At 48.8% G+C, this 19529-nt stretch overlaps 1 protein-coding gene across 1 annotated transcript in view; it reads right to left on the bottom strand.

Moving 5' to 3' along the window:
• Window positions 1-19529, bottom strand: part of ATPsynB (ATP synthase subunit b, mitochondrial) — a 30655-nt gene that overhangs the window by 5422 nt on the left and 5704 nt on the right. The window contains exon 2 of the mRNA XM_068359052.1: window positions 3600-3785. Within this exon, the coding sequence (XP_068215153.1) occupies window positions 3600-3785 (186 nt within the window). The remainder of the gene's footprint in view (window positions 1-3599; window positions 3786-19529) is intronic.

The following is a 19529-nucleotide window of genomic DNA, read 5'->3' as shown; positions in this document are numbered from 1 at the left end:
TCCGAGTTTTTTGTATGAAAAACTGTTGTAACAGAGAGTTTCCCAATACTGTACCACCTCGCCAGGGTATGCAGACGCAACAGTATTAGCTTCATACTAGGTACACAAGGGAGCATGCTTTACCTGCAGTGGTTCGAGGTCAGCTTATGCAGAGAACCCAGGATGCTGCTTTCCCCAAGAGAGGGGAGGATGAAGAAAAGAATAAGAGCCAGTCAAATCTTTTCATTCACGCAGACTAAAACCGGGTAACAGTGCCCTCAACCTTCTGCTACTTGTCCAATAAGGAGCTTGAGGTATAAAACCAGCTGTTGTGCAGCAACCACAGGACCGACAGAGATCGTATCGAGTTCCTGTGGGTCACGTCTTGCAGGAGAAAGGTTGTGAAAGTCACCTGGAGCATTCACACCCTTTCTTGTAAAACCTGCGTCACAGAGTAATCTGCTTAGAAGGGCCAAGGGCATAGCTATGTGTCTGACATCGTGAGTCGACATGTTGGATGAGGATCTGGATTCAGGGCATAATTGGTGACTGAATCCAGCAGAGATGATGTTTTGGTGATCCTCCTTTAGTCCCTCCCAGTGCTGATGACAAGAGGCGGCTCCCTGGTGGGCTGATGTCGTTCTCTTAAGGTAGAGCCTTATACCTTACCCCGGGTACAGTAACAGATGATCTGGATTGTCAATTTCAGAGTGGAAACTTGTGTAGGATCCGTCACCTCTGGAGGCTGTCTCTGGCGACATACTCGGGGACGAAACTGAACGTTGCCTTTCACCCTTCTCACTAATGGGCGATGTCGAAATAGAGACCATGAAGTTCCTCAACTCGTATGGCTGCTGTCAAAGTGTGTAGGAACACCGTCTTCTAAAACCGGTGAAAATTTGTTGCCTGGTGAAGTGGAACATAAGGAAGTCTTCTTAGAGACCGGAGAACTTGAACCATGTTCCGAGAGGAAGGTCTCAATTCCGACTGGGAAAAGGCAAGTTGTGAGTCCGTATTAGTTAGGAAAGATCTAGCGATGAGAGGATGTCCCTTCCTTTCAGTTTGAGGGCGAGGCTCAAGGTTGAGTAATCGTCTTTACCTGTTGAAACTGAAAAGGGGATCTTTTCCTCTTACATATACTCGAGGATTCCACTATTGCTGGAATACAGGTATCGAGTGGAAAGACGCTTTCCCATGACACCAACCACAGAAGACGTTATACTGCCTGGTAGACTGATGCTGAGGAATTCCTCATATCTAGACAACCTTTTTGCAACTTAATGCGAAAAGCCTCTGTGATAGAGGGGGTACTAGGTAGTCTCCATGCATACAATCATAGCAAAGGTATAGCTTGTGGTAGATGTCGAAGTGTGGTTGTCTGTGATGTGGAGAGGGTTCTCTTGGAGAAAATATCAGGAGCTGCTGAAGGTTTGGAAACTGTTCTGCGTAATGACATAGTGGAGCTAAGAGAGTCCTTGAAAGGCTGACTGATGTTCTAGCCTTCTTGAGTGCCCTTCTCCATACAAAACAGGAACGATACGTAAACATCTTTGTTGTACCCACCATTGTTGGCATGTTTCTTGCCAGAGAGCCTTGGGGTCTAAGACTGGGGAGCAGCGGAAGCCTGAGGTTTAGGGGCGTTGCGAACGGATTCTTAGTTGGAGAACCGCGTAAAGTCGGGACTTTGTTGGCTACAAGGTGATCCAAAGACCATTTGGCACACCTTATCTGAGATGCTGTGCGCAGATTGTCGGCGAGCACATTCCTCTAGTCTGGAATGAAGCGGGCTGATAGTAGAACTGAGTGGCCCGTTAGGAACTGATGAGGCTGCTGAAGAACCTGAAAATTGGCCTTCCTCTCTTGAAAGATTTAAGTGAAGCTACTTTCGGACTCTGTCCAGAGGGCTGAGGTCGTGTGGTACAGCACTATGGTCCTTCCTCTCTTCTTTTGATGTGTCTAAGCACAGTATCAAGTCCGAGGGGTGGGGAAGGATGAGGAGGTTATACCATTCCATAGATTCTCAACTGACCCCTATCCCTTGAGGTTCGTCCAAACTTCTCGTCCCATGGGAGTCAGAATGTCTGGGGGATCGAGGGCCTGATTCCAAATGAACTCGAGTAACTCTGGGCCGGGAGTTGTTCTCATTATGAGAAAGTTTTGTGGAGATTGGTGTCTAGAGTCATTCCCAGATACACCAGTCTTCTGAGAGGGAAGTAGGGAAGACTCCCCCCCCCCCCAAAAAAAAAAAAGACTTCAGAAGTTCCGGTGCTAATGCAAAGTTGCCACCAAGTCTGCTAAGGACAGTCAGTCAGTCCAGAAACGGAGGAGACAGATGCTGATCCTGTGAGACCAGGATGGGTGTAGTGGAAAGACTGAAGCTCAGTGCCCAGAACTGGTGTTTCTTGTTTGTCTAGACTGAATCTTCAATCCTTCCTAGATGGATGGTTTGGGCCTGGAAGTATGGGTCCTTCAGGTCCAGCGTGCAAATGAAGACCTGAGGTCTTAGCCCTTGTCCCGAACTCCAACACGGTGTGGACATCGACCCAAAGGGACAGCTCCTTGCGGATCCTTTCGCATGGGAGATTGTTGACGCTGCGGTCTTGACTCGTGGTGTAAAGGATGGGACGCGATACCCTGTGTAAGGATTCTTCCCTGGGAGAGAACTCCTTCAACTGATAGAAGTAAAGCAACGCTTAACCTTACCATGCGCCCTGATGGGATTGATGCTATTCCTTAGAGCAGCATTAGTCTGGCGAATGATAATCAATGGTTAACAGCTGGGTATCGTGGTTACTGTGCAGTAGGAGAGTGCTCCCAAGTAGTCACCTGTCGACAAGCCCCTGATGAGGGTTGTCGATCGTTTGCCAATCACTTTAGTGGATTGGTGTGATGGCGAACAGCCGGTAGCGAGAAGTGTGTTGTATACCTTCTGATCTAGGGAACCACGGGCAGAGGTTGACTAGTAAGTCCAAGTCGCAAACTGCAGGCGAATGGTATAATAATAATAATCATAGACACTGAAGGAAAGGATGACAAGAGCAAAACCTCCTTCTGACAAAGCACAACAATTAGGATTGTTGTCATAATTGTCACAGGGCCACAGTCATGAGGAAATCAATAGAAAACGGGACTGTTATCGAACAAAAAGAACAAGAATGTAGATATGGGGAGGTTTCAAAGACAACTGTCAGACAGCTCCATTTTCAGAGATACAACTGCAATTCTGCTCTTCCTTAAACTCCTTCACACACAATGATCAGCTAATATATTATCTAAAACAAAAGCATAAAATCAAAACCACCAGTTGAGGGTGCTGGCGAGGGAGCGAGTTTTCCCTGTCACCCGGTAGTAATTTCCAACACCTCGCCATGAATTCTAACAGCAGAGTTCAAGCTACTCTAAAATCATACTACTATTAAGAGATGAGGGTTTGTATGTGTCGGAACAAAAATAAATTAACAGGTATCTAGATTCTTAGCAAAAATATATCAATCAACATGTGACAACACTAATAGTTCAGAAGGTACCTAAAACTAAGGTAAGCACATATAAATACTGACAGTAAAGACATTGTTACTAGTCAAAGATAAAATATTACTCAAGCTTTCAAAGTAACTTACCAGTTACACCAGTCTTTGCATAGAAAAACTTGAACCACTCTTCAGGAAGGAATCCCAAACGGACCCTGCCTGGTTCAATAGGTCGGACACGTCGTGGAAAGTTTACCTCATCACGTTCTTCACTCCTCTTTACGGCAGTTGTACTTGTTGGCCTGGCTGCAATTACTAGAGGCTTTGCCTCCTGCACTGCAAATTGAGTAATTTGAAAATACAGTATAAGAATGTGAAAAATCTAGAACTCTTAAATTACAACAAACTTTTAGTACAATAATATTGTAGATAAGAGAAAAAACTTGCCCTTTTGGTCTATAATTTCTACAATTAAGTCTATTTTTTACCAATATCATATAATCATCTATAGTAAAAGATCACAGCTAAATCATGAACCCGTGTGTGTAGGGCTATAGACTAGGTTGTTTTTGTTGTGTGTGTGCTTTTCAACTATCAATCTCTGAAATAGATGAATTTACTTTTAAATTTTCAAATAGATAAAACTCCTCTCTAGGAGACATCATCTGTCTGTAGTCATGTTGGAACTGAATTGGAGGTGAAAAAAATAGTTCTTGTAAAACACTTGGGAACTAGTGCATTAATATTTGGAAGCTCTTAATTGGTTACAAAAGCCAGGTGATGATTACGTTTAACAAAGAAACAGAACAGCAGACAAAGGCGAATGCAAAATCAGTAACCCACCATCAGTCTCCCAAAAGTAAACAATAGACAGGCAATAAAATACTGTTCATACTTTAATTGATTAATATACAGGTTATCCTCCTCCAACTCAAAACTATTTTTTTTAAATTCTTATAATTTATATGTGAAGTATCTACTGTAATTTAATGTTAACTGTTCTTGAAATATTTCTTATTGCCTATCCTTCTCTTGTAGTTTATTTATTTTCTTGTTTCCTTTCATCACTTGGTCAATTTTTCAAGTTGGGGCCCTTGGGCTTTTAGCAGCTTGCTTTTCCAACTAGGGTTATAGCCTTGCTTGTAATATTACAAAAAAATTAAAAATTCAAAAGTAACGTGTATTTTAATCCCTATAAACAGCGTGAGGTTCGTTAGTGCTGGAACAAATACCAAACTAGTCAGCACTTTTCTTAGAGTAGATTCCAGTTTTGCTAGAAATTAATATTTATCAAACACCGGTGTAGCAGGAAATTTTCCCCCCCTGAATGAATTTCCCCCTGGGAAAATTAGCCTAGGATCGATTTCCCCCAGAGAAAAACAGCCCGGGCTGTTATTCCCCTAGGGGGAATTTCAGCCCTAGGATATCCCACCACCCTTGGCCATTTCTCCCCCACCCTCCCTTACAGAGAAACTATTTTGATGAATTGAATAATCAACGGTAGGTTTGACAAAATATTAGGAATATACAGTATATGCATATATACATTGTTACGCAACGTTACGATGTCATTGCTAACGTTAGCAATGCCACGATATCAACATGTGTATTTTAAAGCATTTTTCCATATACCCTTTACACAAAATATAAAAAGGTACAAAAGAGTACAGAACCTAACAAACACACCTAACCTAACCTAAAAGTTCACAGGTCACAACCCCTAGCCGGGGGCAAGCCCCCGGACATACTTCCCAGATCACAAACTTGTACTGGCAAGAGGTAATGTTGAACTGCGCACTCTAAAACCATTAGAATTAAAGAAATTAATGACTTACTTTTAGGACCAGGTATAATGGTCTGTTCCCCCCCCCCCCTCCTCCGAAATAATGGTTACCTCCACCAAGCAAAGGGGGAATCTTGGCCCAGAGGGGGGAATATTATCCTCGGACAAAGTTCCCCTACGGGGATATATATCCTGGGCCATATTTCCCCCGGGGCGATATATATCCTGGGCCATATTTCCCCCGGGGCAATATATAACCTGGGCCATATTTCCCCCGGGGCAATATATAACCTGGGCCATATTTCCCCCGGGGCAATATATAACCTGGGCCATATTTCCCAAGGGGGGGGGGGAATTTCGGACGGGGGAAAAACAGACCATTACACCGAGTTTACCACCGGGGTCCTCCGTAATTGGGAAAATATGATACATAAACTTCTAGTGAAACTGGAATTTGCTATAAAAAATAGATGAGTGCCGGCTAGTTTATCAATTTTCTCTCTGGGCTATTGGTGGCTGGGATATCACTTCCGTATTGATCGATTAAATTGTTAACACCACTTCAATATCCAAGTCCATTGTTAACTTTCAGGAGACCGATGATACGAGTTACTGTACTGCGCATGCAATTTTTGCTTTTGCTATTGCCAGTTTTTCAGTTTATGACCAAATAATTATCTGGCCTTTTTAACCAATTAAGAGAGAAATACTTATGCACAAGTTCTAGGATAATATTCTACAACCACCATTTACTTCCCATCATCCCCTTCTGTTCCATCATGACTGCCATAAGACATCTCCAAAAGGGAAGTACAATCTATTTCAAAATTTCGTGCAATTTCAGCTATTTCGGTAATTATGCTAAAAACGCTCTCCATTCAGTATATACTTATTAACTCATTTTAAATAAAAAAAATATCCCTGAGATAATGGCCTACGACTCGCATGCACATCTCATCCACATACCGCTTGTCAGAGCAAAGGAGCAGTGAGACTATGTTTATTTACATACAAAAGCAAAATCCATCCGAGGGACTGTTATATGCAGATAAAATTTATGTATTTTATGTTATACAACCTCTGAAAAAGGCTTATTTTGACATATTAAATGTTAATGTTAAGATTAAAGGTTAATATATGATACTGTAGTTTAATTGCTAGCGAAAATTAAATTCGCTATAAGAAATGGACGAGTGCTGGGCTAGTTTCTTGTTTTTCTCTATATGTTTAATGGGAGCTGGGGCATAATAACTTACATATCGGTCGATTAAAATGTGAAGTATGTTTTTCACTCTAAGTCCATTGTTTACATTTGAGAGACTTATGTTTTTCACTCTAAGTCCATTGTTTACATTTGAGAGACTAAAGGGGACTTACTGCGCATGCGTTTTTTCCCATAGATTGCGGAGCTTTCTGTGCATTTACAATGACATATTTGTCAGGTAGTTTTTTAAACATTAACAGCTTACAATTACTTCTTCATAAGTTCTCGGATGTTTTTCTACAACAGCCATTATTTTCCAAACTTTGCCTTCAGTTTTAACTTAACCACCATCTCGTAAGGATGCCCCGAAGAGTGAAAATCAATCTATTTCGAAATTTAGTGTAATTTCGTTTATATCGGCAATTGATTATGATGGAAATTTTCTCCGTTCAGTGTAAAGCTATTGTTACTTGTGTGAAAATGACAAATTCGAAGATAATTCGTATTTTTCCTAACCATACAAACCTTAGCTATTTACAAAGGGTATTACTTTTAGCGTAGCTGAAATGGCGAGCCATTAGAATTTAACGAGGGTGTATTACCCCCGCGCTAGTTAGCGGGGGGGGGTAGGGGAGTGGTAGATAGCTACCCCTCCTCCCCCTCACACACAGGTGAATACTCACTTTCACTTAGAGGTAGGACTTGTCTTGGGGGACAGGGCTGGCGGGCAAATGTGTGTAAATAGCTAAGGTTTGTATGGTTAGGAAAAATACAAATTATCTTCGAATTTGTCATTTGTTCCGTAACCGAAATACAAACCACGCTATTTACAAAGGGTGACTTATCCCTTAGGAAGGCTGGAAAGTCCCCAGCCATACTGGCTTTGGCTTTACCCGGGGACTCAGAATCCGAGTGAGTCGCACTCGAGAAAAGGAGTCCCTGCACCTCACAAGTTCCTTGCTCCGCAAGGAACCATGTGGCCTACGTAAGCTTGTGTGTGAAGGAAGAAGTGTGACCCGTCCTAGGCAGTTGACCTGGAGTTCCAGAAGGAACTCTGGGTTAGGACGTTCCCAATACCACCTCGTCAGGGTATGGGGGACGCGACAGTATTGACTCAATACTCGGAACACAAGGAAGCATGGTTTACCTGCAGAGGTTCGAGGTCAGCTATGCAGAGACCAGGATGCTGCTTCCCCGTAGAGGGGATGATGAAGGAAGAAGTAAGGGCCAGACATACTTCTTTCGTTCATGCAGACTAAAACCTGATAACAATGCCCTCAACCTTCTGCTACCTGTCCAAAAAGGAGCCTGAGGTTAGACCAGCTGTTGTGTAGCCACCACAGAGTGATAGAAAACGTATCGAGACTCCTGTGGGTCACGCCCTGCAGGAAGCGGGCTGCGAAGGTCATCAGACGCTTCCAGACTCCAGCTTGTAGCACCTGCGTCACAGAGTAGTATTACTCGAAGGCGAGGGACGTTGCGATGTATCCCACATCGTGCTGTAGGGCGACGTGACGGGGGAGGGTCTGAAGACAGGTCGAGATGAATGTCCTTGAGTCCGGGCTGAAGAGGTATACTGGTGACTCTCCCCCCATGTCCTCCTTGTGTTCCCAAATCGGCTGCAACTGAGGACAAACTGCAGCTGTTCCCAGCGCTAACCTCTCGATTCCTTACTGGCAAGAAAGAGAAGGTCTTGGGACATCAGACACAGAATGGAGACTCGAAATCTTGAATGAATCGGACCGAAGGGCCGGGACCCTCAGATTCTGAGTCTAGCCAACAACTCAGGAGCGAGCCTGAATGTTGCCTTCCCCTCTTCCTTAGAAAGGGGGGGGAGTAGTAAGAGACCAAGAAGATTGCTTACACACTGGCCGTGGCCAGAGTGAGCAGAAGACCCAAGGCGGAATACAATCCGAGGCCTGTCGTAAAAGGGTCTTGAGAAGATCTCTTAAAGGACTAAAAGTCCGAGCCATGCTCCATGTTGGAGGTCTTCCTCCGACTAGGGCAGGGACGATCGTAGCTTCGCATGAGCGAGGATAGATCCAGCGGGCAGGAAAAAGTTATTCCTTTAAGCCTGAAGGTCAGGGAAAGGCTGAGCGACAGGCTTCATTGCCGAGAGCGGAAAGGAGTTTCCTCCCGCCGAAAGGCAATAAGACCGTTATTGCTGGAGAAGAGGCCTCAAGGGAAGAAGTATATCTCCCACGGCACCAACCACCTTAGACTCTTCACTTTGCCTGGGAGACCCCTGTGGATGACTATCGCAGATGACGCGACCTCCGTACCGCGACTGTAGCGGGTTGTCTCTTCTAGAGGAGGAAGCGTAGTCTCTCCAGGCATGAAGCCGAAGCGACGCCCCGGTTCGGGAGAGATGTCGCAGTGTGGTTGCTTGAGTAGTCTGCGCCGTGGGAGAAGCTCTCCCGGGAGTTCCGTCAGGGGAAGCAGAGGGTCCAGAAACCGTTCTGCGCATAGTCCCAGTGGAGCTCTCCCTTTGAAAGGTTGACAGACAACCTGGTCTTGTTGAGACCCATTGTGCGCAGACAAAAAGGAGGGAAGACGCAGGCGTCGAAGTTGTCCCACCATCACCGGAATGCATCTTGCCAGAGTCTCGGGGTCTGAGACTGGGGGGAAGACTAGCAGAAGCTTGAGGTTCCAAGCTGTCGCGATCAGGTCCCCCAGACCAGCACTTGCTGGTTACCCAAGGTCAAAGACCCCTAGGTACACTCTCTCTATGAGGCTCTGGTCGGATAGTCTGAGAGAAACATTCCCCTGCCTGGAATGAGAGAGCCGATGGTGGTATTGAGAGAATCTCAATCATCCCGGTATCTCTACTGCAAGATGTGAAGGTGTGAAAATGTGTCCCCTGCTGGTTAGAATGAAGTCGACGCGCAACGGGGCGACTCGGCAGGAGCTGTAGGATCTAAAGAGGGGCCAGACTAAGGCCCCTAAGCCTGCCTGAATGATGGAGAGGTATCCTTCAGGTCTTGACCATAGGCCTGGACCGGAACATGCCCCCCCCCCTTTCCTTTGACGAGTCCGAGAACCGCATCAAGAATGTGGGGAAAGGACGAGAATATCCACTACCATCAAGAGGCTCCATAGGTCAACACCCATTGCAGGTCTAATAGTTCCGCTGGTCCCATAGGGCCAGGGAGTCCGGTTAAACATTGCCTGAAGCCACCGGAACTTGGATCGCCCCACATGGAACTTATCCTGAGGCGACCGTTCGGACTATAGACGGGTCAATGAGGAAAGAAGAACTAGGAAACGTTCCAAGGTAGGGCTGAAAGCTCTGCTTGACTGAGAACAGGTACTGCGACTCTCCTCAGTCTTGCCACAGTCAACCGAAAGGAAGGCTCGGAGGATGTGGTAACAGAATCTGGCGTCCCCAGGTGGTCACCCATCCAAGTACCGACGTTGCTTAACCTCGCTGGACGGACGAGAAGCGGGGTTTCCAATGTGGTAAGGCGGTTGACTCAATATCATGGCCAGATACTGCAGATGTTGAGGCAGAGGAAGAGAAGGCTCCAAGCAAAATACCATGAGCCCACACTCATGGTAAGCATCCGGAAGCTTTTCCCGGCGCTGAAGAAGGTCGAAACCCGAGCCTACCGGAGTTGACCAGCCCTCCAAACAGCAGAGGAGGCGGAAGCCTGCACCTGAGCGGCCAAGAGGAAGGCAGGGAGAGTTCTCTGGGGAAACAAACCTGCTATGCCACGGCGGGATAGCCACACTGCATCATAAGCAAGAATACTTGCAGTCTAGGCTGAATTCGACGAGCACCCTGGAAGATGGATGGAATGGAAACTGAAAGTACCCGTCCTTCCGATCCAGGGTTTAAGGAGTCCTGTCGCCTCGTTACCAGTCTGATCGATTCTGCTGGTCTACGCTGGCCGAAGTTTGTTCGACAAACTTGATCAGGCCTGAGAAGTCGACTATGGACATCCCCTCTCAGATCCTTCCTTACAAGAAAGGATCGACTGAGGGGGCCGGGGGTGAAGCCGTCGATGATCCTAAGGAAGACCTTCGCCTAAGGTATGGATCAATCTGCCCAACCGGGCAACTCTGCTGACGCTATGGCATAGAAGTTCAGAGACACTGAATTCGCTGACAGAGACGGCAGGCGCGATATCCTTGGCTACTCACAGAGATTGTGCGGGAATGGGCATCGGGAAGCTGTCATTCGGATGAGTAACCTTAAGCATCCTCCCAGCGAAAAACCTGCAATCCTAGAGTTCGTGAACTCCTTTTAGGACTATGCCCCCCCGGGGGAGTCTCCCGTGCCATCTGTTCCTGACAGGAGGAAACTGCAATTGGACACCTTGTCCCAGTTGTCGTAGCCGATAACTTAGGCCGACGTGGTTGAAAGAAAAGGGCGCTGGAGCCCTGCAGAGTCTGGAAGAAAGCGCCTTGGAGGAGTGAAACCGGAAGTCGATTTACTCCGCACAGCAGCTGTCTAAGTCTCTGTCCTTGGGCACAAACAAACTCTTCTCAAGGATGGAAGGGTGTCTGAGGTCGTCGACCTCCACAGATGAGACACCCGAAGGAAGCCCTCAGTCAGCGCGTCCAGATGGTACAACATCGAGCTTGTCCGCAAGTTAGATACTTAACGACGAAAGGCCAAGGTGCCTGAGCTCGAGAGGAGGAAAGTACCCTTGATCTTCCTGTAGCTTCCTTGAACCAAACCTCGGGCCGTAACCGAGGAGGGAAAGAACCTGGTAAGCTCCCAGAGGAAGAGGTAAGCAGTCACCCCTTGTCCGATGGAGAAATCTCGAACGGAAAGCCCCCCCCGCCAAAAATCCTTCCAGGGAATGACGGGGAAGGGCTAACCCAGGTTCAGGAATAGAGTGTTGCTCAGATCTCCCTTAAGTTTCTCCTATTCTTGCAAGTGCCATGCTCTGTGTTTACGGGGTGAGGCAGTGTTCTGGAAATACGCTCCAGAAGAACTCGCCAGGCTGGTCATGCTGCGAAAACCCCATTGGGAATCGTGGTCGCAATTGCCCTGGAGCTCGCGCGACGGGAATTCCTGGTGGTCGGCGAGCGATAACCCATAGACGAGCAATGGATAATGCAAGAAATAAGCCGACATTTGTGGGAAGAAACACTGTAGGTTCGCGCAACGGAACACCATCCGTCTGCGCGATGGAAAAAAACCGTTGGTTCGCGCGTGGGCGAACATTGGAGAGCATGAGCGTAGACGTGCAGGCACGTGGGCGCGCGGGCGAGCGGTCGCGCGGTTGCACGGGCGAGCGGTCGCGCGGTTGCACGTGCGAGCGGTCGCGCGTTTGCACGGGCGAGCGGGCACGCAGGCGAGCGGGCACGCAGGCGAGCGGTCGTGAGGGTGGGCAGGTGGATGAGAGCGAGTCCGAGGCGGCGAACGCAAGCGTTAGCGCGATGGCGAGGAAACGCGCTGCCGCGTGGGCGAGGAGGACCGCTGGCGATATGGATCAACAAGCGATCGGTGGTGAGCTGGTGAGCGCTAACGCGCAGGTTGGCGATGGCGCGTTGTGTTATGCCGACGCGATGGTCGAGCAGTATGCGCAGGTGAGCGATCGTGCGTTGGCGAGCAGTATGCGAAGGTGAGCGATCGCGAGCAGTGATCAGCATGCGCCGGGTCGCGCGATGGTGATCAGTATGCGCAGGGTCGCGTGATGGTGATCAGCATGCCAGGGTCGCGCGATGGCGATCAGCATGCGCAGGTTGGCGGTCGCGCGATGGCGAACAGCATACGCAGTTGAGGGTCGCGCGATGGCGATCAGCATGCGCAGGGTTGAGCGATGGTGATCAGCATCCGCAGGTGTGCGGTCGCGCGATGGCGATCAGCATCCGCAGGTGTGCGGTCGCGCGATGGCGATCAGCATCCGCAGGTGTGCGGTCGCGCGATGGCGATCAGCATCCGCAGGTGTGCGGTCGCGCGATGGCGATCAGCATCCGCAGGTGTGCGGTCGCGCGATGGCGATCAGCATCCGCAGGTGTGCGGTCGCGCGATGGCGATCAGCATCCGCAGGTGTGCGGTCGCGCGATGGCGATCAGCATCCGCAGGTGTGCGGTCGCGCGATGGCGATCAGCATCCGCAGTTGAGGGTCGCGCGATGGCGATCAGCATCCGCAGGTGAGGGTCGCGCGATGGCGATCAGCATCCGCAGTTGAGGGTCGCGCGATGGCGATCAGCATCCGCAGTTGAGGGTCGCGCGATGGCGATCAGCATCCGCAGTTGAGGGTCGCGCGATGGCGATCAGCATCCGCAGTTGAGGGTCGCGCGATGGCGATCAGCATCCGCAGTTGAGGGTCGCGCGATGGCGATCAGCATCCGCAGTTGAGGGTCGCGCGATGGCGATCAGCATCCGCAGTTGAGGGTCGCGCGATGGCGATCAGCATCCGCAGTTGAGGGTCGCGCGATGGCGATCAGCATCCGCAGTTGAGGGTCGCGCGATGGCGATCAGCATGCGCAGGTGAGCTAGTAGCTGGCGAACCATGTTCCTTCAGAAGTGTTGGAGAACGTTGGCGTGCCGACTGTAACACACGTGGGCGATCCGGAGATCGCTGGCGGGCTGATGATCGCTGGCGAGCTGATGATCGCTGACGAGCTGATGATCGCTAACGAGCAGAAGGCTACGCGTGGAAGCCTGCGCAAAGAAGAAGAGTCCTTGACCCCGACCTGAACCGAAGTTCTGGATCGCGAGGGCGAACGTGGGCGCACAGGGCGCGTAACAGGAACCAACAGGAACAGCAGGGAAGATCATCTTGAAAGTGCTGACGAACAGGAGAGCGCTGATGAGCAGAAGGGCGCGCAGGGAAACCCTGACACGCAAGGGAAGAACCCCCGTGGGGGCAACCCTTTGCCCCGAAGGGATCGTTGTCCGCCGGGAGACTGATGTCCGTTGGAAGACCGCTGTCCGCCGGGAAGACCGTTGTCCGTCGGGAAGACCGTTGCCCGTCGGAAGACGAGATCAGACTGCTGTCCATCTGCACCAAGGCGGAAGATCGAGAAAAAGGAGTTGTAGGCTGCAAACGGAGATCCAAAAAGGCGCCTCAAGCACCCTTATAGGGAGATGAGAGGCCCTTACGACGAGGCGGACGGTGGGCCTTACGGAGAGGGAGGCCAACAGCAACAGCAACAGAAGAAACCTCCGAAGAGGAGTCTCTATGAGTGTACTCTCTCGCGAACGAAAGAGAAACACTTCGTGGAAGAGACTGGTCAGCCAGTGACCTAAAAGGAGCAATCCTCCGAAGAGGAGCTCCTGCAGTTGCCCAGCCCCTTGAGCGAAACTGCAGGTGCGACCGCTCAGCACCAAGAGCATAGTCGCACGAAAAAAAGGCAAGAGAAGAACCCCCCAAAAGGGGAAAAACTCAAGCCTGGACAGGAAAAACTTCCCTCGGAAGGAAAGTTATCTGCCCAAGGAGGCAAGCCTCCTGAGTGTTCTAAAATGAACTGGAGAGCTGTCCGTCGTCACGGGAGTACTACCAGTAGAAGGAGACACGCCCCTGACGAAAATAGAAGGGGGCAGGCAGCAACAGCCGAATCCCCAGGACTCAACCAGACAGCTCACACCGTTGCTATATTACAGAAACGAATTAGATCGGTAACTGTAAAAAAATAAAACAAATAATATTAGTACACATTCATTCCCCCGGGAAGGCTCCGAAGAGGAATCCCGAGGGAAAGAAACAAGAATTACACAACAGGCACGTGCCCTCACAACCACTTACACTCGCGGAAGGAGAGCTGTAACCAAAACAGAATTATAACAATTATAATTATGTAACTATGTAATTATGTAATTTAAAAATGAATGAACACTAAAGAAAGAACGAAAACCCCGAAAGGAATCGTTCTACAAGCTGAAAAACAAAAAACAACTAAAATTAGATTCATAACTAATTGAGAGAAACGTACGGCGTAGCAACCCCCACACGGAAAGGAAGCTCGGCTACAAGGGCGTAGTAACACGTAGTAAAAGGGTGAACGACCTCAAGAGAGAGAGAGAGAGAGAAAGAAATAAGTCAAACTCGATCGCCACCCATAAAATACGCCGTGGTGGCCTAACTGCCGAGGCCTCCACGTAGATATCGTACACTACACACACACATCTGAAAAGGAAACTTACTTATTTCTATACTCAAATATATATACAAACATGAAAACATGTTTACATATATATTGAGTAAATGAAAAATGTTATTTTTATTAATAAAATAAATTTTTGAATATACTTACCCGATAATCATGTAGCTGTCAACTCCGTTGCCCGACAGAATTCTATGGAGGGATACGCCAGCTATCACAATACTAGAAGGGGGTGTATTTACCAGCGCCACCTGTGGCCAGGTACTCAAGTACTTCTTGTTGACACCTCCTCAATTATTCCTCGGTCCACTGGTTCTCTATGGGGAGGAAGGGAGGGTCGATTAAATCATGATTATCGGGTAAGTATATTCAAAAATTTATTTTATTAATAAAAATAACATTTTTCAATATTAAACTTACCCGATAATCATGTAGCTGATTCACACCCAGGGGGGTGGGTGAAAAACCAGTGTACAAGACTAAAGGATAGCTAAGTATCCCGTATTTCATATAATCAGTTATCCACAATAACAATGAAATAATAAGTACCTGGTAAGGAAGTCGACTTGAACCGTTACTCTGCCTTTAATAAGATCGTCTTCCTTACTGAGCGCAGCGTTCCTCTTGGGAGGCTGAATCAACTCAAAGGTGCTAAAGTATACAGGGCTGCAACCCATACTAAAGGACCTCATCACAACCTTTAACCTTGGCGCTTCTCAAGAAAGAATTGACCACCCGCCAAATCAACAAGGATGTGGAAGGCTTCTTGGCCGACCGTACAACCCATAAAAAGTATTCAAGAGAAAGGTTAAAAAGTTATGGGATTATGGGAATGTAGTGGCTGAGCCCTCGCCTACTACTGCATTCGTTGCTACGAATGGACCCAGGGTGTAGCAGTACTCGTAAAGAGACTGGACATCTTTGAGATAGAATGATGCGAACACTGACTTGCTTCTCCAATAGGTTGCATCCATAACACTCTGCAGAGAACGGTTCTGTTTGAAGGCCACTGAAGTAGCCACAGTTCTCACTTCATGTGTCCTTACCTTCAGCAAAGCAAGGTCTTCTTCCTTCAGATGAGAATTTGCTTCTCTAATCAGAAGCCTGATGTAGTAAGAAACTGAGTTCTTAGACATTGGTAGAGAAGGCTTCTTGATAGCACACCATAAGGCTTCTGATTGTCCTCGTAATGGTTTTGACCTTCTTAGATAGTACTTAAGAGCTCTAACTGGGCAAAGTACTCTCTCCAGTTCGTTCCCCACCATGTTGGACAGGCTTGGGATCTCGAACGACTTAGGCCAAGGACGGGAAGGAAGCTCGTTTTTAGCCAAAAAACCGAGCTGCAAGGAACATGTAGCCGTTTCAGATGTGAAACCTATGTTCCTGCTGAAGGCGTGGATCTCACTTACTCTTTTACCTGTTGCTAAGCACACGAGGAAAAGAGTTTTTAATGTGAGGACCTTAAAAGAGGCTGATTGGAGCGGTTCAAATCCTGATGACATTAGGAACCTTAGGACCACGTCTAGATTCCAGCCTGGAGTGGACAACCGACGTTCCTTTGAGGTCTCAAAAGACCTAAGGAGGTCCTGTAGATCTTTGTTGGAGGAAAGATCCAAGCCTCTGTGGCGGAAAACCGCTGCCAACATACTTCTGTAACCCTTGATCGTAGGAGCTGATAGGGATCTTACGTTCCTTAGATGTAACAGGAAGTCAGCAATCTGGGTTACAGTGGTACTGGTTGAGGAAACTGCATTGGCCTTGCACCAGCTTCGGAAGACTTCCCATTAATACTGATAGACTCTGAGAGTGGATGTCGTCCTTGCTCTGGCAATCGCTCTGGCTGCCTCCTTCGAAAGGCCTCTAGCTCTTGAGAGTCTTTCGATAGTCTGAAGGCAGTCAGACGAAGAGCGTGGAGGTTTGGGTGTACCTTCTTTACGTGAGGTTGACGCAGAAGGTCCACTCTAGGAGGAAGAGTCCTGGGAACGTCGACCAGCCATTGCAGTACCTCGGTGAACCATTCTCTCGCGGGCCAGAGGGGAGCAACCAACGTCAGCCGTGTCCCTTTGTGAGAGGCGAACTTCTGAAGTACCCTGTTGACAATCTTGAACGGCGGGAATGCATACAGGTTGAGATGGGACCAATCCAGCAGAAAGGCATCCACGCGAACTGCTGCTGGGTCTGGAATCGGAGAACAATACAAGAGGAGCCTCTTGGTCATCGAGGTAGCGAATAGATCTATGGTTGGCTGACCCCACAGGGCCCAAAGTCTGCTGCAAACATTCTTGTGAAGGGTCCACTCTGTGGGGAAGACCTGACCCTTCCGGCTGAGGCGATCTGCCATGACATTCATATCGCCCTGAATGAGCCTCGTTACCAGCGTGAGCTTTCGATCTTTTGACCAAATGAGGAGGTCCCTTGCGATCTCGAACAACTTCCTCGAATGAGTCCCTCCCTGCTTGGAGATGTAAGCCAAGGCTGTGGTGTAGTCGGAGTTCACCTCCACCACCTTGTTAAGCTGGAGGGACTTGAAGTTTATCAAGGCCAGATGAACTGCCAACAACTCCTTGCAATAGATGTGAAGTGTCCTTTGCTCCTGATTCCATGTTCCCGAGCATTCCTGTCCGTCCAGTGTCGCACCCCAGCCCGTGTCCGATGCGTCCGAGAAGAGACGGTGGTCGGGGGTCTGAACAGCCAATGGTAGACCTTCCTTGAGAAGAATGCTGTTCTTCCACCACGTTAGAGTAGACCTCATCTCTTCGGAAACAGGAACTGAGCCCGTCTCTAGCGTCATGTCCTTTATCCAGTGAGCAGCTAGATGATACTGAAGGGGGCGGAGGTGGAGTCTCCCTAACTCGATGAACAGGGCCAGCGATGAAAGTGTCCCTGTTAGACTCATCCACTGCCTGACTAAGCATCGGTTCCTTCTCAGCATGCTCTGGATGCATTCTAGGGCTTGGAAGATCCTTGGGGCCGACGGACAAGTCCGAAAAGCTCGACTCTGAAGATCCATACCCAAGGAGACAATGGTCTGGGATGGAACGAGCTGAGACTCCTCAAAATTGACCAGGAGGCCCAGTTCCTTGGTCAGATCCATAGTCCATTTGAAAATCTCCAGACAGCGACGACTTGTGGGAGCTCTTAAAAGCCAGTCGTCTGACGGAGCCGGACACAAGATCATGATACTGCTGCACAGTCTGTAAACTGTCAATCATGGGCAAGCGAGGAAGTACAGTGACAACCCGAATCTGTCTAGACTGTCTGGGTCGTACAGACAACTCCTTAACGGGTTGCTGAGGTTGCCGCACTGCGTCACAACAAGTCCCTTCTGTTGGTTGTTGAACGTCTTCCCCGTGACACATTGACTCCGTAAACAAAAAATCCTCTAACAAGGACTAAGCTTGGACTGCATGTCATGCAACACAGCTCAAGGTCTATGGGAGCAGGTGTGGTAACAGACGGGATTAGCGGCTGAAGTGGAACCATTACCTTCCCTGTAAGCATGTTATGCTTAAATAAAAGTCCATAAGAGGTTATGCAGCTAAAGGCTCCCTCCAAATGACAGAGTCCTCAAGGGAATATCAGAAGGAGGGAGAAAAGAACTTTCTCATCTACAGGGACCTTATCCTAGAAAAGCTAAGTTCTCTGAGTGAGGGTTCACTGGTGCAAAAGCAGCAGACTAGAAGGCAACGTTATGAAACTGCTTGACCGTCTAGTGAGTTGGCAACAACCCAAGATGTGTTGAGAAGCATGCGGTAAGGTATGCAGAGCATGATGTATGCAGAGTATGCTGTATGCAGAGCATGCTGTATGTAGAGCATGTTGTATGCAGAGCATGCTGAATGCAGAGCATGCTGTATGCAGAGCATGTTGTATGCAGAGCATGCTGAATGCAGAGCATGCTGAATGCTGAGCATGTAGTAAGCAGAGCCTGCTGTAAGCAGAGCCTGCTGTAAGGAAAGCAGAGCGTGTGCATGGCGTTTAACATTTCTCAGAAATTCCATGACCAGTGCTAGAGTGCTTTATGCATGCTTGCATGGGGTTTAAACCATGGTATGAAAATGGAGGTAAGGTATGCTGAACAGCAGAGTCAGAACGAGCTGGAACAACAATAGTTGTGGTTTCCTCTTCAAGACTCCGATGAGGGAACACCTGAGGCTCAGTCTGCAAAGGCTGAATAAAAGACAAGCAGAAGGAAGGCGCATGGGTGGAGGAGGCTGACTCCTAGCATGAGTGGTTGAACCCAAGGGTTGCGCTTGCTGAGCGGTTGGCGGAAGCGGAGTAGCAAGTTCCAGTTCCTGTGGTGTGAGCGGAGCGCGATGAGGAAGAGGCTGCGCAGAACAAGGTAAATGTCTCGCAAGCTGAGGCTCCTGAGGCGCAAGGCTAAGGTGTTGTGGTGCTTGCCTTGTGGAGGGTTGAGCTCGCTGCAGCAAGAGCTGAGGAGACTGACTCATGGACGGGAGAGGTTGTTGTACCTCAACCGAGTGTTGCATCACTGGTGGAGCAGCAAGTGGAGGCGGAGGAAGAGAGGTATAATCCTCCTGATCCCAATGTAAAGGTTGCCTTAAGGAAGGCGGAGGCTGAACACCACAGGGAACAGCAAACTCAGCACGTGGCTCAACATCGTACGCCTGGCAGGTGGAACTGCTGGCAGGTGGTACTGCGATCAGGCGGAGCGAGTGTAGGTGGAGGCGGAGGAGCAACACTCTCAGCCCGACACTCACGCATCAAGTCCGAAAGCTGTGCTTGCATGGACTGTAGTAGAGTCCACAACATCGTACGCCTGGCAGATGGTACTGTGATCAGGCGGAGCGAGTGTAGGAGGAGGGAGTGTAGGCGGAGGCGGAGGAGCAACACTCTCAGCCCGACACTCACGCATCAAGTCCGAAAGCTGTGCTTGCATGGACTGTAGTAGAGTTCACAACATCGTACGCCTGGCAGGTGGTACTGTGATCAGGCGGAGCGATCATAGGCGGGGGGGAGTGTAGGCGGAGGCGGAGGCGCAACACTCTCAGCCCGACACTCACGCATC

The sequence above is a fragment of the Palaemon carinicauda genome, chromosome 35 (genome assembly GCF_036898095.1).
Source record: "Palaemon carinicauda isolate YSFRI2023 chromosome 35, ASM3689809v2, whole genome shotgun sequence".
NCBI lineage: Eukaryota > Metazoa > Arthropoda > Malacostraca > Decapoda > Palaemonidae > Palaemon > Palaemon carinicauda.
This window is presented reverse-complemented; position numbering and strand designations above follow the sequence as displayed.